Source organism: Thermobia domestica, chromosome 9 (genome assembly GCF_964235325.1).
Source record: "Thermobia domestica chromosome 9, izTheDome1.hap1.1, whole genome shotgun sequence".
In the NCBI taxonomy this organism is placed as follows: domain Eukaryota; kingdom Metazoa; phylum Arthropoda; class Insecta; order Zygentoma; family Lepismatidae; genus Thermobia; species Thermobia domestica.
In genome coordinates, this window is record NC_137462.1 from 267,369,587 (window position 1) to 267,393,941 (window position 24,355).

The 24,355-nt window shown below is 37.1% G+C and overlaps 1 protein-coding gene across 2 annotated transcripts in view; it reads left to right on the plus strand.

Moving 5' to 3' along the window:
• The window catches only part of LOC145660679 (uncharacterized), a 118,149-nt gene that overhangs the window by 71,522 nt on the left and 22,272 nt on the right, over nt 1-24,355 (plus strand). For both annotated transcript variants that reach the window (XM_081726015.1, XM_081726016.1), the window contains exons 9-13: nt 875-971; nt 3,963-4,146; nt 10,070-10,195; nt 21,143-21,787; nt 23,779-23,937. In XM_081726015.1, coding sequence (XP_081582141.1) covers nt 875-971; nt 3,963-4,146; nt 10,070-10,195; nt 21,143-21,787; nt 23,779-23,937 — 1,211 coding nt within the window. The remainder of the gene's footprint in view (nt 1-874; nt 972-3,962; nt 4,147-10,069; nt 10,196-21,142; nt 21,788-23,778; nt 23,938-24,355) is intronic.

Consider the following 24,355-nt stretch of genomic DNA (forward strand, 5'->3'; position numbering starts at 1 on the left):
TTTTAATGTCTGCTTCTCGGGTATACATCATCAGAATCCGAAATCTTCAAACCTGCACCAAGACAGACATGTTATTAATCTACAAATAAATTTGCGTTAAGTTACAGTGAATAACATAAAAGTGTTATACGTTGTACCTTTATTATCGATCATCCCTTGTAAAACATTGCTTTCATGGTTTGTCTTCATGCTTTGAGTCGTCGCCCCTTGTCGTCTCCGAGGTTATATAAGATGTGTGGACTACAGCTTAACGTAGTATCCAATTGTGTGAGCTCCTATTGAGAGTCGAACCGAGTCTGTCGCTACAAAGACCCTAATGCTAACCATGGGGGCGCGGTGGCTCAGTGGTACAGCGTTCACCTCCGGTGCTTGGGGACCCTGGTTCGATCCCAGCTCGCGCCGTGTGGACTTTGTGGTGGACAAACACCGTGCTCTTGGGTTTTCTCGGGGTTCTCCCGTTTCCTCCCACTTTCTTCATTCCACCATTTCATTCATTTCTCATCATCACCGTCTCCTTTAGCCTAACCGGCATAACCATGGGAGGTAAAACTGAAAGATTTCATCTCATTTCTAATGCTAACCATTTAACTATGAGGAAACTGAAACATTTCTTTCATTTATTAAACGTGTGATAGCTGCTTATAATACTCCTCTGATGAGTCTTGAGTTCTTGCAGGAAATACTAAAATATTTATGTAATTCATTCATGGTCAGTATCTTTCTACAAAGATACACAAGTGAACAAGTTTAAATACTGTCTATAGCTAAGAATTATCAGAAGTAACAACCCAGATTACACATGTATGTTTCAGACAAGTGCAAATATTAATTTCTGTAATAGTAGGCTAACTTACTTAGTTATTTCTTCTTCCAGTATACCTTCTGTGGGATATTTTGATGATGATGAGATACCAGATTTCTTAGTTCAATACCAAACAGGACCAGGATATCCGATCTATTATTATTCTCAGGTTAGTACTACCATGGTAACATTCTAGTAACAATTGTTTTTCTGTATTTTTGCAAGGTAAGGAAGCACAATTTTAAAGTGTATTTTAAATATCAATATTGAACATTGGTGTTAATTTAAAACTTATGTGGTCTTCTTCTTCTACTACTACTATTAATAGTGCTACAACTACTGTTACTACTACTACTACTACTATTATTACTTCCAATATTACTACTGCTATTACTAATACTACTATTATTACTACTACTAATACTACGACTACTGTTACTACTACCACTACTAATATTACTATTACCACCACTACTATTACTGTTACTACCACTATTACTATTGCTACTACCCTATTAGTACTACTAATATTACTACTATTACTGAACTATTATTACCACTACTATCACTACTACTACTATTGCTACTACTAGTATTACGCTACTATTACTACGATTACTACTACCACTATTATTATTATTACTACTACTAATATTACTACTATTATTACTACTAATACTAATATTACTACTACTACAACTACTACTACTGCTATTATTACTACTACTACTATTACTATTTCTACTACTACTATTATTTTACTATTAATATTACTATTAATACTACTATCACTACTACCACTATTACTACTACTACCACTACTACTGTTACTACTACTACATTAATAATGTATATTTGTGTGCCATGAACAGTCTAATGACAAAAGTACAGCACCATATGAGGCAAAAATAAACACATATTGCATACAATGTAACCTACCTACTGAAACAATAGAAAATAATGATAAAATAGGTATCGGATCAAACAATAATTCCTTGTCAAATTAACATCAAATATTTTTAGTCTTAAAATAGATACATGGTCAAAATGGCAGAAATAGTTGTCGAGCTTCAAAATGTATGCTTTTGTACTAATAAAAATGGATGTTTCAAATTAGATTAAAAAATTGTCCATTCTTCTTCTAATTACAGATATTGGATTCAAGGAAACTAACTTTGATCCATTTCTCATATTATACATTGACACTCTTATACATATATTATGTAAGCAGTATTCACAGTGATATCTATTGTCTAGTATTTCCTGAATAAGGTCTCTTTCAATAAGTTTTCTCCTTCCATGTAATGCCTATAATTCCCAAAATTAATTCCAATATTAATAACTACGTGAGTAGTAATCTCTATTTATAATAATACATAGTATAATAAGTGGGCTGTTGAAACGACGTCTTCAGCATCGGCGCCCGCGCATCTTGATGGTCTGTTGAAAGCTTGCAGGGAGGAGTGGGACAGAATTCCCATGCCTGTCCTGTATCAGAGCTTGCTGCAATATAAATTACGATGCCGTGTGGTAGTGCACAATGCTGGGGGTCGAATAGAACATGGTGGGTGGTGGTGACATAGTATCTCTTAAGGTGAGTACCCGTCAAAAATGGACGGATATAAAGTGAACAACCTTTTGTACATTTCACAGAGTTCAGGATTGTAACGATCTGTATTAATGCTTTCACCGCGCCTGAGAAAAATATGATGGAACACTCCTACCATATAAGCAACACCACCTTCGATATATGGAAGGGCAGTTATCACGATCCAAATATTGTCCTGACTATTTACGATTGTCTAGCAGATCTCAAGTGACGATCAGGTGCAAGAAACTTCCTCGGTTATTCCTTACACTCAGAGAACTGCAACCACCAGACGTCGATTTTTGTTGGTGAGTATCAGCTCATGTGTCACCTATGAATCCAACTTTTTCACCTTATTGGTTGCACAGCGCCGCCGAATGATAGTGGCATCTTTAAAATTAAAAGTAAATTTGTTACTCGTCTGCAATGGCGAAGACTTTTCTGAAGGTTCGCTCCCACGGTGTTCCTGATGAGCTTATCTGAACATGGTGATGGACGGTTCCCACAGGATGCATTTTATAATACTGTCACTGGAACGATATTCCAGGGTGTCTATCGGTCACGACAGTCACGAATGTCACGAAAAAGTCACGAAATCAGAAAACGGTCATGAAAGTCACGAAAAAGTCACGAAATTTAGCTTTTGGGTCACGATTTTTTAAACTGTACAAATGTAAGTACAGATTGGAAAATTTTGTTCTATAAAACGTCAAAATTTACCACCAAAAATGTCTATGGTCGGGTTTAGACGCTACCAAATCTCAAGCAAAGTATGTTTCTATCGCATGGATGAAAATTCGGCCTAATTCGCACCCAAATTCGCTCTTCAAAATGTTAGAAAATTTTATGATTTGGTAAAGAAAAGGTCACGAAAAAGTCACGAAATTTCATTTTGGAATTTTAGTAGACACCCTGTATTCGCAAACCAAGGGCAAGTTGTGCGTTCATTCGTCATCACTGACTCATAAACTGTTAATGTGTTGTCCGGCTTGCTACGTAGAATAAAATTGAATTCGTAAAGAAAGATCACTCGCACCATGGTGTCCTTTTTGTGCCAAACCTTTTGTAGCATGTTTCAGTCAATATCACCAATGGGTACTATGATGCGGGCACGAAAGTCATCCAATCTCTGAAATGTTCATATCACTTACGTATGGCCTTTCTCGTAGGTGGATCTCTCCGATATTTGGTCCTGAAATCCATTGCACTCTAATCATAGACTTGTTTACATGATAATCATGCACACAGAAAGATCTCTGTTCTCCAGGCAACGCCATTTTCTTACTGACTGTTAGCGGTAAAAAGTGGAAACTAAACTTTGAAGCACATGTCTCATAGTAATATATGTTCATTAGATTTCACAGAATACATTTTTGAAATCGGGTCCATCATTTTGACTTGCCCTGTATTCTGTACTAAGTAAGTACCTAGCTAGTATTTATAAAAATCATTTAAAAGTTCAAGAAAAGCTCCTGAAATAGCTTTGTTTCATTGTGAATTCGGGTACCTAGAAATAAAACTTGTAGATTTGTAAGAAATGTACTATTAGTGCTTCTGTGCTTTCTTTTTTAGACAATGGTGCTTAATGGAAAAACAGGGAAACCTCTTCTACCCAAGTCAATGATAAATACTATTGGTTCACAAGGATCGAGCGTAACTATTAGTATGGAAGAATTAGGAAACGATATGTTCCTATATTTGGCGGCAGACTGTAAAGGACATGAGCAATCGAAAGAGTCTTTTGGATTTGCTACAGGTGAAAAATATTCTTATTTAAAATTTATGTGTGTTTGAAACAAAAGAATTATTTTGTTTTTCAAAAAAATGGTGGTTGTGCATGGTAATAAGAGAAACAGTACCGTGGTGTGATAAATGAGCTTCCTGATTAGAAACATACAGAAACCACGTTTTAATGACTTTTGATACAATAAAAAAAATAAATAAAAAATAAAATAAATAAAATAAAAAACGAAAAGTTTTCAATGTTTGGTAAAAATTCTGTGAAGTTACACAATTCTGGCGCTAGGGATATTATGAGAGAAAACTGTAAAGGAAGGCAAGAGAGCGTTTTGTGATCTTGAATTTTACGTCAACCAGCATACTTGTTAGTATGTACTGTAATTTTTGAAGAGTATTTGGAGAAGATTGTTCCTGTTGTCACATACTATTTTGAGGGAAGAGTTTGCATCTGTAAGCAGAAGTCATCCGACTGTCTTAACAGTGAAACTTATCCGGACAGTTTTCACACGAATCCAAAGGAATCTTGTTATCAGAGCAAGCAAAGAATTATCCCACTGCCAATTGTGTGGAAGACTTTGCGAAAACGTTTGCGATTTAATCTTTACCGATTGGAATTTTTACAAGACTGAAAATGGCTGACAAGTTGAAGTGTTTCCTTGTACGAAAATATGAGAACTCTGATGGAAACCCGGTCTCTTTTAGCTGAAGGGTACAGCCACGATGTCATTTGAAATGTGGGTATTTCTGGTGGGTACAGTTATGGTGTGATTTGCAATGAGGACGTTTGTGGCGGGTATAGCTACGGTGTGATTTGGAATGAGGGTATTTCTGATGGGAATAGTCACGTTATGATTTGTAATATGGGTATTTCTGGTGGTACAGCCATGGTGTGATTTGCAATGTAGGTGTTTCTGGTGGATATAGCCATGGTGTGATTTGCAGTGTGTTTTCTTATGAGAACAGCCACGGTGTGATTTGCAATGTGTTTCTGGTGGGTACAGCCACGATATTGTGTGCATGTGGGTATTTCTGTTGGGTACAGCCACGGTGTGATTTGCAATGTAGGTGTTTCTGATGGGTACAGCCACGGTGTGGTTACATGTGGGTGTTTCTGTTGGGTACAGCCACGGTATGGTTTGCATGTGGGTGCTTCTGATGGGTACAGAGGTGTGGTTTGCATGTGGGTGTTTCTGATAGGTACAGCCATGGTGTGGTTTGCATATGGATGTTTCTGTTGGGTACAGTGTTAGCTAATGTTTAATATGTATCATATCAGATTATTTAGTAATACCAAATTGAGAATTGCTTATAATCTTTGCAAAGCACAGTCATTCAAGATGTCTCCGTGAGTCAAGTTTTCTGAAAGATGATAATCGAATGTTGCATGTATATTATATTACTATATTACAAATCTATACTATATTACAAAGAAGTAACAGTGTCACGTGTACACAACTTGAAGGTGTTTAGTTTGTATGATATATATTCTCAATTATTGGGTCTATGCATGAGTTCGTGCGGTTCTTATATTTTATATTTTATTTGTATTCTGCTGTTCTGTTAATTCAGATACAAATACAACATAGACATACTATTAACATATTCTACGAGTGTAACAATACGTTGCATACATTTTACTGTCACTCACATTAACTCACAACGACTCAGTAATGTATTCACCTCTACTATGACCTGCCAGCGTTCAGGTAGCATTCAATGCCTCGCCTGTAGAACAGTTTTGGTTTTAACTGGAAGAAATCTCTTAGCCATTGATCAAGATAAGCTTTTCTATGCTGTTCTTTCAGCAATTGCTTCATTCCCGTACACTGCACAAATTGTTCTCGCAGCTTCTGCTGCACTGGATCCTCTGTTAAACTAGAAGAGTGAAATGTGACTTAAATGACCACTTTTCTCAACTTGACATTCCATATTAGTTTGTGTAAAATATATACAGTAATATGTTCACAATCTAGAAATCATGTGTTTTAAAACACACAAACTCCAAACTACGGTAAAACAACGGAATAACGATAAACAATCGCTTCACGCCGCATTTTTACCAACCCAAAATAAAACCGCATGAACTTATGCATCGACCCAGTGTTGTTGAAACCGAAAGTAGTAGATTTATGCCTGAAACAAGGAGATGCGTTGTAGCCATTATTATTTAACTTTGTGCCGGAATACACCATAAGGAAAATCGAAGATAGCTACCAGGGCCTGAAGTTGAGCGGTATTCACCAGGTTATGGCATATGCTGATGATGTAAATTTAATAGGGGATAATAGGAGAACAATAGAAAGAAATGCAGAGATCTTATTAAACTCGTGCAGGGACATGGGCTTAGAAGTAAATGCAGAGAAAACTAAATACATGGAAGTGCGTCGGGACAGGAATACAGCAAAATTATGGATGCGTTAAAATATTAAATAAGACTTTTGATAAAGTGGATAGTTTCAAATATCTAGGATCAATATTAACAGACGAAAATCATATTCACGAAGAAATTAAATGTCGACTAAAAGCATGGAATTCGTGTTACTATTCAGTTCAAAATCTCTTGTCGTCGCGAATTCTGTCGAGGAATTTGAAGTTAAAATATATAAAACGATAATCATGCCTGTTGTTCTGTATGGTTGCGAAACATGGTCGCTTACTCTGAGGGAAGAACATAGACTGAAAGTATTTGAGAACAAGATCCTGAGACGAATATTCGGATCCAAGAGGAACGGGAATGAGGAATGGCGGAAACTTCATAACGAGGAACTACATAATTTATACGGTTTACCCAACATTGTTAGGGTCGTCAAGTCTAGGAGGCTTAGATGGGCAGGTCATGTAGCTAGAATGGAAGAAAGTAGAAACGCTTTCAAAGTCTTGACTCGAAGACCCATCGGAAAACGACCATTAGGAAGACCTAGGCGCAGATGGGAGGACAATATTAAGATGGATCTCGCAGAGATAGGAATACAAAGTAGAAACTGGATGCAGTTAGCTAAGGATAGAAGTCAGTGGAGAGCTTTTGTGAACGCGGTGTTGAACCTCCGGGTTCCATAGGCCATAGAATTAGTTAGTTAGTTAGTAGTAGATTTATACCACTTTCAATTTTAGAAGAGAGATTAGAGTGAAGAGGAAATTATTCTTGGAACGTTTAATTGATTGTAGGAAACCACTTTTCGCTATCTATAATTGATTTTGCTATATAGTGATCAACGTTAAAACCGGAAATGGTTTATTTATATTACTTCTGGTAGATTGATTGCCTCTATCAACGAACTCTTTTCCTAACTTCCTCCCTCAACATCCTGGCCGAAAGTGATGGTGATCCATTAAACCATTCTGGACTTTGGTCTCCCGGACAGCACACAAATAAGCAGACAGGTTAAATATACAGGGTGATTAATTAAAGTCACACTTTCAAAATGCTGGAAAACAAAAAACCTCTGGTCAAAATGACTTCAAATTTGAACTGAATATACTTGAAGAAGGGATGAAACGGTATGGCGTAAGAAAAAAAAGTTCCAAAGTGTATCAATAGATGGCGCTGTAAACGGCATAACGAAACTGGATTCGGTTACAAGTGACATTTTGAATGGAAATACGACGGCTTTGGCATGCGTTACGCATTAAACCAACCGTACTGTTCAATGTGTATGATTGTCTCGGTTTTGTGACGGACAAAATGACTTCCAAGTCATTCAACAGTTGTGGCACTGTTAGTGGAAAGCCTATCCACCACGGCAAGGTCGTACCACATTGGGCGGGAAAAATCGGTTTATAATTATCCTTGGGCCGAAAATCGCATAAAAAAGCACATAATGATTTAGTTTTAATTGTCTTTGGGCCAAAAACTGCATAAAAAGCATATAATGATTCGGTTTTTAATTATCCTTAGCCTAAAACCGTATATAGAGACTGCTTACAGCGCTGTCTATTGATATACTCTGGAACTTTTTTGTTCTTATGCCATACTATTTCCCACCTTCGAGTATATTCAGTTCAAATTTGAAGTAATTTTGACCTGTCGTTCCTTTTTTTTCAGCTTTTTGAAAGTGTTACTTTAATTATAATCACCCTGTATAAAAGAGATTTGATGAGATCTCCTTAAAAATAAAATAAGCTTTTTAACTTTATCCACAATTATGCCTTTCATAGTGAATGATTTTTAAGAAATTGGCAAAATTAGTTTGTGGGAGGAACTGGGAGAACCCACGGACACAGTGTTGTCCACCACAAACAATGTAGAACACAAACAAACATTTTAACACTAATGATTTCCTTACCTGCCGGCTAGCATGGTCGAGTAATCTAACAAGATACATTCGCGTAGTGTCTCTCGGAATTCGTGTAAAATTGATTCAAATGCTAAGTTCTCCGCGACGCAATGTGTATTGTACTAATTTTAGCGGCCTATGCCGGTAATTTGCATATACATAGGCTTTCATATCTCCGGAATTCAGTCATACACTACTATGACGCTCGGACAAAAAATTTATTTTAGTTTCTTTAGTTGTAACTGGACATGAATGTGACCATATGCAATATAAATTGGATCAAGCACTGCGTCTCTGATGCATGTTACCCAACCTGGCTGCCATCTTGGATCCGTCATATTTGATTCAATTTTCGGTTTTTGAAATGGTAATAGGTGCAAGTGATACATCAAATTTATGTACAATTTTCTCGGAAATTCATTTATGTTGTGAGTTTTACCGTAGCGTGTACCGTTTACAAGGTATTGCATGTTAAAAGTCAGGCACTGTCACAAATATTGAACCAAGTAGAAAGTTGTGCAGGACCCCTTGTGCATATGTAATCTCTAACGTGATTTATCGTTGACGAAATATTCTCTGAACCTATATACATACAGACACACAGACGTAAATACGGAAATGGTAGATCTTCACCCAAATCTGGTCGTATCTGGATTTACATTAGGCATTTTGACCGTAATACAATACTTCCTTGTTACAGTATAACATGAAAGTAATAATCACTCACAGAAATGTAATAAGATTATGACACCATTGTTGTAAAGAGTTTTTTTTATATACCTACAGTATTTTTTCCAGTTAGAAGTTATTTTCTGCAATGTCTATTCTGGAGGGATTTAGCATGCAATACCTTTAAAACGGTATACAAGCTACAATAAAATTCACTACACCAGTGCATTTCCGAGAAAATTGTATGTGAATTTGATGTATCACTTGCACCTATTCCCATTTGAAAAACCGAAAGTTGAATCCAATATGGCGGATCCAAGATGGCGGCCTGGGTGGATAATATGTGTCAGAGAAGCAATACTTGATCCAATTTGTTTTACATATGCCCACTTTCATGTCGAGTTACATCTAAAGAAACTAAAAGCAATTTTGCGTCCAAGCGATATAGTACAGGTAGTGTATGATTGAATTATGGATATATAAAGGCCCATACATATGCAAATTACCGGTATGGGCGCTACAAGTGGTACAATACACATTAGGTCACGGAGAACTTTGCATTTGAATCAATTTTACACGAATCCCGAGGAGACACTTCGCAAATGTACCTTGTAAGGCTTCGGGCTGGCGATTGCAAGACTGTCGTGAGTTCCACTTCTGGTAGTGGCGTTAGCGTTGTATATTGGCCATTCATGTATTTGTTTTCATCCTTCGTAGCCTAAAGGACAGAAACATGTGACATAAAACCTAAAAATAAATGAATTTTTTGGATACACACTAAAAGAGATAGAAAGAACCAAAATTGGGTGAAGTATTGTATTTCAAACATATACTGATGGTCTAGTGTTGAAATATTGATGATGAAGCATGTTATATTTACAAGATGAATTTTAATACAAGATGAATTTTAACAAGATTGTACTGAAATACGCTGTTGTATGTATTGTGTAAGAGCAGGGAAAGTGTGATAAAACTTCGGTATTCTGAATTTTGTAGGAGTCAGTTCAGAAGATCTGCGACGATATGATATGTGCAAATTACGCTTCAAATCTAAGAAGATAAGCAGAATGTATGCACTGAGTTTTCATACACGTCCTCCTGGTATCGAAGTCTATAACTCAGGTAAATATTATTGATTTAATTATATTAACTTCTTTATTTTATTTTTTTATTTTTTAATTTATTATTATTATTTTTTGGTACAACATTCTTTATAGTTCTTTTCTGATATCTTGTGTTAAGTGTGAAATATTATTGTACTTTGATATCAACATTAGAATAGAAAGTAGTTTGAAAGAAGAATATTATATTGAATTTGTTAGGATCACGAAGTAGCTGGCTGGTATGAGGTCTAGTGTCTACACACGTGGACTGTCCAGAGAGTACCAGACGTTTTGGCCCATCGCGGCAGTGAGCGGGGCTAGAGTCGCCATCTTGGAGTCAGAACGTTGCTACACTCAGTATGCATCCAGCCGTGGTTGCATGAGAACTGTAACTCTCTTACTGCGCTTTCTGTGACATGTTACAATGTGCGCTGCAATAGAAAATCCCGCCTCTTGTGAGGTACATTCTGTGATTTGGTTTTTGTTGACAAAGGACCACAAGCCAATTGAAATCCATAGCAAACTGTGTGAAGTGTACGGACATGGGATAATGAATGAACGTCCACACACAGCTAAGCGTACCCGAGAGCTCTTGCATGGTTTTGAATAGGAGGTGTTCGATCACCCACCACAGAGCCCGAATTTGGCGCCGAGCGACTACTAAAGTAAAATCGCTCAAACTGTCCCCAGGCGGCTTCAAAGAAAGCGGAACACCATAAAAAAAAAAAAAAAAAAAAAAACGTGTTTCTTTGTTACATGGGATGGATAATTCAACAAATCCTTCCAGTTGAGGGTGGCCTTCCAGTTGAGCTGCTGAAAAAGAAAGCGATGTTGCAATTTTCACTCTCTTGCTTACTGATTCTTCAGTAGTCTTCGCAGAAAGACAGATTTATCTAGTTTTTTCATTACTTTTGTCTTCATTGCATCCTCCTCCTCCCGTCTCCCTTAGCTTAATGGGCATAGTTATGGGACGTTAAACTGAAATATTTCATTTAATTTGAATTCAATTTGGATATGCTGTAATGAAGAGAAAAAAGAAATCAATCATTAGTTTCATGATATGTGCTTATTTTACTCTTAAATATAACATATTATTAATATTGGGTAACTTTCGTAACGATAACGCTTGTACGAACCAAACATGTTAAGTGATTCGCCCCTTTCCTTCCCTCCCCCCACGTAAGACATCAGTGCCACAAAAGCCCGATGACAAAAGAATACAATCTTTCTTTGCCACCCCCAGAAATCCGTCCTTGACAACCCCTGTTGATACTATTATATTGAAATCCTTTAATAATTGTTGTGTTATTATTATTATTATTATTATTATTATTATTATTATTATTATTATTATTATTATTTCAAAACGTGTTGCTTTTGGGATAGCCCTCGTAGATTTAAGGTACTTTATAATGTTTGATCTTTTATATATAATACAGACATCATAGTAGAAGTTTTGTTTCAATAGTATGCATTCTTTTGCCGGCGAGTCTAGCTGTGTAGGATTTGTTGCTAGTTCGCATTGGCAACTGCCCGGGAAGAGGAATTATCTCGATACAGCATGTTCTAATATGTCTCTGACAGAATTACTTAGTGAAACATCATTCACTTTAAAGATTTCATATTTTCTCATTAATTTGCTTCATTTATTTTGTTCTGAAGTAGGATATTTTCATAGATCCTCTCACCACTATTATAATAACCGCGCTCATAACGTTGCCTCTCCGCGAGTTATGATAATCTTTCAGAGAAATAATGATAATAACCGTGGTTACTACTGCATGAGCCAACAACATTTAAAGTTAAATTTAATGCCTAACAAGATTCATGAAGAAACAAGCCAATTTTATGGTGAGGAAGAACAGTGCGAGTGGAATTTCAAAGTACTCACGGAATAGAGGGAATTCTTAGAAGTGGACGTTTTAAGCGCGGCTGCTATACCTATATTATTTTAAATGTTGAAGTATAGCATCCTGTACATGCCTTTTCAACTTACGTTATTATGAAAAATATATTATGAATTGAAGAGAAAGTCTGTTATTTATGTTAAGCTAAATCAGATAGCACCATAAACGTTGACATGTTTATCTTTCCTACCGGAGTATTTACTTATTGCTTCAAATGGCATAATACGAGAGGTTGATACATTTATATTGAGCTGAATTTGAATGTGGCACTCACCTAGGAAATATTGTTTCCATCGTCGGTTGTGTTCGATCTGAAGGCCACATCTACTGACTATTGCCCGGCATCGGAGTTTCCATATTTATATTAAGCTTACCACTTACCTACGAAATGCTGTATTTCTACTACCGGTTGTGTTCGATCTGAAGGCCACATCTACTGACTATTGCCCGGCATCAGAGTTTCCATTGCAGGAGACTGCGTTGCAGATGGACCACGTGTATTGCATTCCACTCCTCTTTACATGCTTTCCACAGGCCGGAAACGGTTTGGGCTCGATAATGGGACAGTCGCCGCTTTAGGAGTCCAAAAGCGCAATAGTTCATTGGCCTGACATCTGGACTGTAGGGATGTTACAGAAGAAAGTAGCCAAAATTTTTTAGCTTCCTGTCCATACGACGATAGAATTCCAGCAATGTTTCGCCATGTGGCTGGATCCTTTGTGTGGATGCAGTTCAACCTGATTTACGTCTAGTTCGTACAATGCTGGTATTCATACTGGTGCATTTCAGTCAGAACATGAGTCTGATAGTACAAAGCATTGATTTTGACGTTTCGCGTCATCTTTCGGAAACTCAGTTTGCTCTGTATGAGAAACCAGCCACAACCATGAACCGTTTTGAAAAACTCTCTGCACATTGACGGAAGAACGTCCTTCGGCCCTTGGCGTCAACAGGTGTGTATATAATGGTATGAACTTAACCACAGTCTTAAAGTAAATCGACACTTCACCAAGGGTAACAATAAACTTCCACCGATCACCCGAGAAATGATGTCCATACAACCTCCTGCAGTTCTTTTCCGCTTAGCTACATGACACAGTTTCGGGGCGTGCACACTGCTCTTGCAAACGTCCGTAAGACGTAAAGACCTGTGAATGGTTACACGCCAAACCACACACAATAGCGGGGGGTCTTCTTCAGACAGACAAGTTTCTGGCTGCTCTCATGAGTGTGGTGGGCCCAGAACTCTGTGTCGCATATTTCCATATAATATGATTGACAATGGCAAGATCCTTACGAAAATTAAACACTTGACACATTTGTACGATGCGTGATGCCGCGCAGCGTCGAAAAGGGCTACAATGAACCCCTCCTAAAATCTGTTCAGTTTCAGCGGCATCAGACTACGTTCGACCATCCTGGTCTACTGCGTGATTAACAAGATACTGTTGCTTGCATCGAGGCAATCTCACGGTGATGGGTTACTCATGCGCGGAACAGTTGCGTTGACTTCGGTTAAATAGAAATGAAATAACCTCTGTACATGATGAGTCAAAATAACATTTGCCATTAATAATTTAAGTAACTTTGTTTTAGTAATACATTGGAGAATGGCATAGCTCTTGTGATCGTCAACTCAAGTATTTACTTCTGTCAGCATAATTTTATCTGAACACATTGTTCAAGGTTTTCCCCAAAATCAGAATTACTTTAATCGGACCATATTTTCTTGACATTTCCGTCGCACCTTTGCGGTTCCATTTGTTCATCAAAGTAATTATTGTTGAATTTAATAATATATTGAGGTCTACTAATTACTTTCTAAGCTTTCTTCGAATTATCACTGACAATTTACACTTAAAAATACACTAGTAACAATTAATATAATAATCAGCAGTTTTAGAAGGATGCCATTTTATGACACAATATAAATGTTGCCAGAGGAAATTATATTCGTGAAATAAATATTTAAGTTAGTCGTTAGAATAACATTATTTCTCATTGTTACCTGAGAAAATTATCAAAGTTCATAGTGATAAAACTTATTGTGGGTAACTGTATTACTACTTCGTATACTTAATATTTTCAACGAACTTAAAATTTCGTTACTGAATTCTCTATATCTCTCTGTGTGTGTATGTCTGTTATTTGCGAATTTTTCAGTTTTAAGCCCTCCTTTCGATAGAACGTCGAAAACTATATGAAAAACTGATGGAATTTTTCGCGTCACATATACCGTTCCCGGGATATTGGCCAAAAAAGTTTCAATTTCGGGAGATTTGAGGAACCATATCTCGGGAACGTCAAGTCATAGAGAAATTACATTTTGCGAATTTTTCAATTTTGAGCCTTCCATTTTGAGCATGTGTCTTCGTAAAACAACATATCGTAGAACGTTTTAACAGGTTCCCTCCTTCGTATAAGCTAAACACTTTCTCATCACTCCCGAGTATACGGTTACAGAAGTATTATTGCTTGTTGATGTGCGTCCTTGCGAACTCTAAACGAGCATGTATATGTGCATCTATTAGTTTGACCTGCATAGCAGAACAAATAATATAAGTACAGTTATATATCTAAAATTGTTTTCAGACTTGTTGCAGTAGCAAATAGTTAAGTTGGAGTTTAACGTCCCTTTCAGGAGCGAGGTTGTATGACATAGGACCTACTGATTAACGTGGAATCCGAACCACATGAGCTCCCACCGGGATTCGAATCCGGGTCTCCCACGCCTAGCAGCGAATAGGTTTGCTGCGTTAGGTTCAATAATCGAAACATCTTCGTCTTCCGTTGTCACCGACGGACTACTCAGTTTCGCTTTAGTTTGTAATCCCAGTTCCCCTTCTGCTTCGAATCGTTCAATTCAATATCTTACTGTTTTAATATACAGGCTCATGATTCCAGCAACTTGCATTTTAGGCATTCCGGCTTCCCATACGCAATTATTCTTCCTCTAGTTATAAGAGACAAGTAGCCTACCATCTGTTTAGCAATTTGCCCTAGACAACAAACAGTTCTTTTTAAGTTCGTTCTGGCAATGCTGTTGGAGCATTCTCAACGGGTTATTTTATTTATTTATTTATTTATTTATGTGCAAATGTTTCAGATGTATATGGTACACACATATGTATGTACCTATGTATGATATGTACCATATTTACAAAAAGATCAATTTTATTGTGGATTGTTTCTCAGAGTCAAAAGTAAGCTGTACAATGGTAAACTGGTAAACTGTACAATGATTCCAGCCTTTAGTACAAAGAACAATTGAAAGTCTGTGCGTAGCATATGTTAATAGCGAATGACTACGTGTAAGGCAAAAAGACACACGAAACTTGAGAACTGAAAGAAGAAGGGAGTTTATTTTTCGATTCATAATTTTGAGGAGAAACAGCAAATCGGTCACCATGCGACGTATATGTGGAGTCTGAATACCGAGTTTACTAATGAGATGGGTTTAAGTAAGAATACAACCTCTTTGTTTGTCAATAACAAGAAAGAAAAAAAAAAGAAGAAGAAGAACGGAATCAAAATGAGATAAATTTAAAGCACAAGCAATGTTCCGTATCGATTTCAGAAAGAAATCCAAAAGGAAGACGCAATGTAAATTAAAATGCTTTCAAATTCTGTGAAATGAAGATAGGTTTCTCCCAATAATTTCTACTATATCATGTTCCAGTCATTATCTATCTATCTATTTATCTATCTATCTATAATTAAAGTGACTATGTTCGTGACTTCATACCTCTCGAACCACTCGAGCGATCTCGATCATTTTTACAGCATAAATGAGGTTCGAGCCTGGAATGGTTTCTGTCATTTTACTTTGACGGTACAACGTAGGGAAGTGGGAATATATAAAGATAAATAAAAATTCATAATTCTTGAACCACGAGACCGATCTCGTTCGAATTTGCCACATAAATGAAGTTCGGGTCTGGGATGTTTTTTATCATTTTACGTAGACGGCGCAACTTAGGGAAGGGTGATGTATAAAAATATGTAAAAATGAAAGTGACTACGTTGGGAAATATATAAAAATACATAAAAATGGAAAGTGACTATGTTTGTGACTTAATAAATCTTGAACTACCCGACCGATCTCGATCAAATTTTCAACATAGATGAAGTTCGGGCCTGGGATGGTTTTTATAATTTCATTTTGACGTTGCAGCTTAGAGGTGGGAGGGGGAGAGATATTTAAAAGTGATCGAAAATGACCGATGTTAGTGTTGAATCCATAGTTTTCAAACTTGCTGAGATGAACAGTGACACTTCCGATGCCAACTAAATTTAAATTCAGTTCTACAACTTGGGACATGGTGGGGGAAGATAAAAATAATCGAAAATGACCAATATTATTGTCGAATCCATAGTTTTCGGGGTCGCTGAGATGAACAGTGACACTTCCGATGTCGTTTAAATCCAGATTCAGCCCTGGAAGTTGGAGAATATGTGAAAATGATCGAAAAATAACCGATACCAGAGAGCGCTTCAGTAATAGTAAAAAGTGACTGACTAACGGAACACATCAGTAATTTTTCTTATTTTAACCCAACGAAGCAGTAATTGACGCTAGTCAAAAAGAAACGACAGATGAAATTGGTTGAAAAAGATTATTTTTAAAGGATTGTATGAAGACTGGTAAAATAATAGTAGTAGTAATCGATAAAGAAAATTAAACCAGTTTGAACTCAGGACAGAAAAAATTCACTATATGCACCATTGTTGAATGTTGTAAGCTTGTGGGCGAAAATTTCAGTGTTGCAATACTGTTTTCTTCTTCTTTCTTTCTTGTCTCTTTAATGTTCAAAGATTTTGATGCTTCAAAGGTAGAATCTTTCTAGTTTAGATACTGGACAGGAAATATATATATATTTGAAGAAGGTTTTGTTAGATGTTCTGAAAAGTCAAAACAAGGAACTAGATGTGATTCGTTAGCATTTTGAATAATTCTTTGAGATGGGATATTATGTTCCGGTTGGACATGTCAATGTAATTTGTCTTTTCAGCCGCACATAATCTTATAAATATCGAAAAACATCCTTGATCAGTATAGTAACTTGATTTTCCTTTTATCTTAGATAATGACTTCACCATAATATAGTTGGACGGACTTTTGGACTGAAATAAAAATAAAATGAAAATAAAATGTTTCAATTTAAACGTCCCACGATTATGCTGGTTAATGTCCTTGGTTCGATCCCAGCTCGCACCGTGTAGACTTTCTGGTGGACAAACACCGTGCTCGTGAATTTTCTCGGGATTGTTCATTTTCCTCCCACTTTCTTCATTCCCCCATTTCATTCATTTCTCATTATCACCGTCTCCTTTAGCCTAACCGGCATAACCGTGGGACGTAAAACTTAAAGATTTATTATGCTCTTTAGCCTAATGGAGATGATGATAAGGCACCTAAATGATGCTAGATGAATTGGTGGATGAGAAAGTGGGAGGAAACGGGAGTATCCCGAGAAAACCCACGGATGAACTAAAATAGTGTGACTCCTGACAACCGTCTTGTTGCCATGGTTATCGCTGTTTTATTTTCTAAGCATACGGCTTAAGAACCAATACACAAAACAGAAATAAAAATGTGTTAATTTGCAAATTGCAAGCATTTAAACTAAAGGAGTATTTGTATTGTAAAAAAATCGAATGAAACTGAAAAAGATAGAAAAAGTTATTAAATATATGACAAGAATTAGAGGTGAAATCTGTGAGTTCGCATACCGTGTGAAGTGTTTACCCTGATATCGTAGGTTTGTGTACTCATACACTTCGAGGTTATGAGTATTAAAGTGTACTCACCTCGTTCATTGTCGGATATTAAATTTAATATATATTGTAACAATTTTGATTTAGTAAAAGCGGTATTTGCAGTATCGGTATCACCTATTATATTGTAAATTATATATATATATATATATAATCAGAATTTATCATTTATTGATCTGTCCCGATATCGAGCAAACGAACTATTGATTGATTTATGGACATGAAACTTTGGGTATATGGAAATTACCATTATTTTGTAACATTTTTTTCTTTCTTTAGTTACGTAGAAATGCTTAGTAGACTTAAAAGAATGAGGAATATAGAAATCAAGGAAGGACAGTATTCTAGAAATGACATACCGACAGTCTGGAAGTTCGTGTAACGTTTTCTTCTTTCATATTTTATTATTTTTCTTATTTAAGATTTATTTTATTATATAACTGTTGTGTCAGTGTTTCCTTTTATGTAATAAACCAGAGAGAGCTCCTTCCTGATAATTATCGAACTTCTGTGACGTCAAGAGACTGGTAACACAAGGCTTTTCATCAACATAATCATGATACTGTAATGGATTGATCCTTAAAACCGAAGAGATCCCGGAAGAGAGGTCAGTTAATCGGAATACGAAGTACAGTCAGTTCAGATTCAGTGAGTCGCGATTATTCACTCTGCCAGTCGGAATAAAAACCGGTCGTTCATGGAATTAAGCGAACGAAGAATAGCCAGAGAATTAGTGACTTGGACACTGACGGTCCAAGGTTCACACTCGAGTCAGAGATATAGCCATCTTTAGGCTGAAAAACAGTCTCCAGGAATTCAGCACGCCAACAGCGGAATAAGGAAACTTCCTGGATCAGGCAGAATATCGACTATGAGCATAGCTTCAGGATGGAGTGTCACCAGGTACCCCAAATCTCTGTATTCGAATCAATCTAACTTCTCCCCTCGCCTAATTTCTTTCTCTATATATACTTTCAAGAGTATTGTCACCATTTCATTTCATCTTGCGACTTATTGCTACATCCCAACATTGTCCCTACAGCGGCGCAGCTACTCTGATATTTATAAAGTTAATTTTACGTATAAACGTGAAAAAAAATCCCAGTACGCGTTCTTCCGAAGACGAAGAACCGTGGAGATAGTGTTCCCTAACACTTCCGACTTCTCGCCGACGCATACCATGTTCACTGCTGTCGAGGCTTACTTTCTGCCTACTTTGAACCCACCTTTAAGCCCAAGCATATCTGGAAAATCTGTTGGGAGCATGTCTGGGAAATATGCGCTGTGGAGAGTCCCTTGCGCACCCCTGTCACGGTGTTGAAATATGCATTTATGCATAGCGTATGTTTGACTTCCTTTACGCCGATATGGAGTGCCACTCCAGGTTTCTTCATGTTGCAAATAACGCGTTTATGTTGCAGTTGATGTTTCCCACGCTTTTGGACAGCCCTAACTCTGAAACTTTTCTTTATAGCTCCATATGAATTTGTTTCTTTTATTTTGGTATGAGGAATTACCTCTTTCAGTTTGTCGGTGTAGTTTATTAACACCCTGTATATATGTATGTATTGTAATATACCACGTGCTTCTGTATACAAACAATGCCATATGCTCCTGTTTGCAAACATCACCACATGGATTTACAACAGAGTACTATACATCACGTGGGATTAACTTCGAGTAGCAGACGACGGGCCTCCAGCACCTCGTAAAAATCACATGACGACAGAACAGTAGCAGCGCCATCACCGCTCTGGGACGCCTATATATTGGACAGCAACCAGCGGACCGGTACCAGTTATCGATTTGTCCTCCCTCAGTTAGACTTGGAGTGAAATCTAAGGGATAAGTACCCTTCCCCAAAACCTGAGCTTGCAGCAAAGCTAACGGTTCCTAGACTTTACCCTTCTTTGTTGTTTGCAATGGAGCAGCAGGAGGATCCTAACCACAACCCGGACTGGCTTGCAGCAGAGCTTCAACGGGAATCTTAACCCCTTCTACTTGCAGCGGAGTAGAATGTGTCCTACAACCCCTCACGTAGCACGCTACTGAGGATTCCTTCCCGAGACCGTCAGATGGAGGGGAACCTGTATTTACGTAGTACCTGATATTAGAACATTTTATTAATATCTGTAAATACAACTGTATTCTATTAGTTTATAATAAATCGATAGTGGGAGACGATTCCGGACGCTCAGTTATTCATCCTAGCTTTTACCCAAACTCCTGCAATAAGCAGAATTTTACAGTATGCATCGTAATAAGAACGAGATATATCCGGAAAGTAGCATAGCAGAGTTTTCACACGAATAAGGAGTATACAATTTTGTTTCATTAAAATTTTACCGTGGGAATGTAGGAGGGAATATAGAGCATTTGAAATAAAGAGTGTATATGTTTAAAATAATATTGTTTGTATGGATAAATGTTAAATGTTGTTGGTATTTTTGTTACATTTATAATAGATATCATGCTTTGTTACAGTATATTTGTTTTGTATATCTTGTACTTTGTGCATTAGGAAAGTTAAGTTTATAGGTATTAGTCAGTGCCGTGTCTTGGAAGGGGAAACGAACAGGGCGACGGCCTCGGGCGCCGAAGTAAGGGGGTGCAAAATTTGGGAATAAAAAAAGGAAAGGAAAACATGCGAGAGGAAGAAATATTGGAATATTTTAGATCAACAGCAGTATTTTTCAATCTAATATTTAATTTGACCAGAAGCAGAAAATGCATGTGCACATATATAAAATGGAAGGAGAAAAGTAATAAAAAGTGCTCAGAATCACGGAAAACCAGGGTTTATTTTTGAAAAATTTCTTACTCTTCGCGCTGGTGGCGCTTTGCGGCTAGTCTGTCGACATCACTCATGTGTTCGGGAACGGCGTCGTATATTCTCGCCCCGGGCGCTGATTTTCCACGATAAGGCACTGGTACGAGTGGGACCTTATTTGGTGCCATTCAACAGTACTCAGATTGATTTGTTGATATTTTTATTTAGCTGTGTTTTTATTAGTTCCCGAACGGTGCTTATTTCTTCTAGTTTCAAACCATTCCAGGAGTAGAATTTGGCGCAATTGGTGGATTTATAGACCTCATGCAGGATCACTTTGTCCAGAATAAGCATTTACCCCATCTCGCCTCCAAGAAAATGGAGTAAGAGATCCCGGATGAGAGTGTTTTAATTTCTGATTTGTATTTCTTGAAAGTTTTCCAGCACAAATTAAAGAATGCACATCATATCACAAATATTCCAGTTAAAAATGTATGTATTTTATTTGCAGAATCACGACATCAACTAGAACATAGTAATTTTGTAAATACATCTGCTGAAGCCCAGAAATACCGTAAAACCCATCCTGATTTCTGGGACAAATATCGCGAATATAAAGGAGAGGATTTGCCGGACGTATTTGAAAGCAAAAATTACTATGGAAGAGGTGAGGAGGACGGAGCTAGAAATCAAAATCTCAATAATGAGAATTCATATCCTTTAAATCAACGGCAAATGTACCATAGCAGGCCCAATTTAAATAGAGAGAATTACATGCCCCATGTTGGTGGGCAACCATCTGGAATTATGCAGCCTGATATGTTACCTCCTAAACAATATGGAGAGCAAACTGAAAATATCCGATACCCAGAGTATCATAACGTGGGGAAGCATGGATATCGGCATCCAATGAATGGTTGGCAGTCGCTTGGATACCCTTCGGAGGGACGAGCACAAGAGACCTTACCTTATCAGAACACAGTTAATGTTCCACAAAATTATGATATGAATAAAGATTATCCTCAGCTTGCTTATGATACTCCAATATCGGGTCCAGACAGGGATTGGAACCAGAATATGTACAGCCGGAACTGGAGAAAGCGTGAAGTACATTCTCAAGAATTTTCTCGAAGTCTTCATTTCACGTCTTCTACTGGTAAGTACTTCATTAGGCTTAGACTTTATAATTAGTAGAGCTCCTCCGTGGCTAAGCGGTTAGCGTACGCGCCTTTGGCGCGGGAGACCCGGGTTCGATTCCCGGCGGGAGCTCATGTGGTTCGGATTCCACGTTAATCAGTAGGTCCATGTCTCATATAGCCTCGCTGCTGAACGGGACGTTAAACTCAAAATCAACTCAAGTCATTTATAATTAGTACAAATATCATTTACACCCATCATTTTCCTGTATGTATATGCCGTAGATTAGGCCAGTGATGGGCAAAGTTTTCTAGAAGGAGCGAAAAGAAAAAAGAAACTTTAGGGGGCTATTTACAAAATTCTTGTAACACTAAGTCATATTTATGATGGAAATATTATGAAGGAAAATGTGATAAATGACATTCATAATGTTTTCCTAAAAGTTTCACATCTGGCTCGAAAAAGAAGTAATCTCAACGAAATCAAGGAAAGTTGTTTATTACCGATTGCTACTTAAACTTATTTATTTATATAAATTCGCTGGTTCTTCAAAACTATTTCGTCATACTCATTGATGTAGATATCCTAGTCGAAAACTGTCTTTCGAGACTGACGTACATAGTTTCTCCACTTAAAGAGCTTCCGTCTTCACCAAATCAACGCTCCCTGCTTTAGTCATTCGGGAAACCCGTATTTGTTGTACCACATCGACCCTCAACATCTTCCCTAGATTTTCTCATCAGAGTATCTTCTACTAGTGATACTTTCCAAGCGTTATTCGTAAGTAAATAACTAAAATGTAGAATCATCTTTTACTTCGAATTTCCTCCCTCATTACCATCCCAGCCTACATTTCCCACAGGTGGAGCTCCTTCGTGGCTAAGCGGTTAGCGTACGCGCCTTTGGCTTGGAAGACCCGGGTTCGATTCCCGGAGGGAGCTCAGGTGGTTCGGATTCCACGTTAATCAGTAGGTCCACGTCTCATATAGCCTCATATACTGAAAGGGACGCTAAACTATAATCAACTCAACTTAACACAATACATTTCCCACAGAAACTCAAGAATCTTGCTTATACCACATTTCCCTCCTCACTTAAAGAAGCCGAGGTCAGCATCCTCGTTACGAAAACTGGTCCCTTTTCCAGCCTTCTAAGTCGAAGAAACACTAACTCCTTTTTCGATCCGCATGAACAGTTACAGATACTCCTTCAGCTCTCCAGATTTCCTCTATCTATGCAAGAACATACAGCGATCATATCAGTACGGTCGACCGCTGTCAACATAAGTATACTAAAAGTCCCTCTCTAGACTCCTTTGTGTTCCACAGAAACAGATGAAAAGACATTTAAAGTAATTTCTTTTCACAATCACTCCTTTTCAGTCGTAACCGTTGATAATACCATACCTGACAATATCATTTGGTTGTTTGTTTTGGAGTTTAACCTACAGCTTACACTTGAGATCAAACGCGGGTTTCACACGCCAAACGCCTATAAGCTAACCATATAGCCATACAGGAGTTTTTCCTTCTCTTGCAATAAAGATGGAGTTTAAATTTGTGTACCTTCTTTGACGATAACATTTATGACTCATAAATTTTCACAAATATTAATTCATTCTAAAATAAATGACATTGTGGTTTCAGTGCACATTCGCTGAGCATGCAAAGGAAAATGTAAGAAATAATGAAAATATTCATGTTTGTATTAAATAACATCAATTTAGACTACTTTTAGTTCGCTTGGTTATGTTTTTTGTAAAAGCACTGATTCAAAAGAAAATTTTACAGTAAAACTTTGTAATAACTTATAATCATGCCGTTTGTTGTTTTTGATGTCTCGCAGTAATTTGCAAACGAGTAAGAAATATCATAGAAAGAATGCGGCAAATTTGTGCAAAATGAATATGAAATTTCCAGAACTAATGAAAGTACGAGAAACTATTTTTGATTGCGTATTTGTGCAAAATAGTGTTTAAACATTGCGTAATCAATATTACTTATTTTGCAGGTACTCTAGCACCCCCAATGTCTTCTGTAAATAACAGTATAGACTTTATTTTTGCAACACATTGGATTTTTTCTTCTAAAAAGAGAGTTCTTCTGACGAGGGACCAAGACTGCATACAGCAGCGGCTAGCAGATGAAGATGTACGCTTTGATGTCACAAGTGAGTACCGTGATTTTTCTTTTTATATATAATGTAAGAAGACAGAAGATTGGTCGTCACAGAAACAAGTCCAATCCCATTCGATTGTGTCAGATTGTAGCCAACCACCTCCCAACTGCCTACATTCACTTGTCTATTGGTAAAACACATATGTACACTCATGTCCAAAATGATTATCGTATATCTATAACTATCTTCTTGTAAGAATATAATTTGATAATGATTTTGCAAGGTTTAATACTGATACTATGTGTATAATAGGGAAATGTATATTTGTGGTAAATTTCATAGGAAAAGAATTATAAATACGAAAATTAAAATGAATAAAACAAAAGGTTACTAATTGGACAAGAAAGATTTTTTTTATTATTCTTATTTACTGCTCTTTTGACATGAAATTTGCCACATACATGTCTTT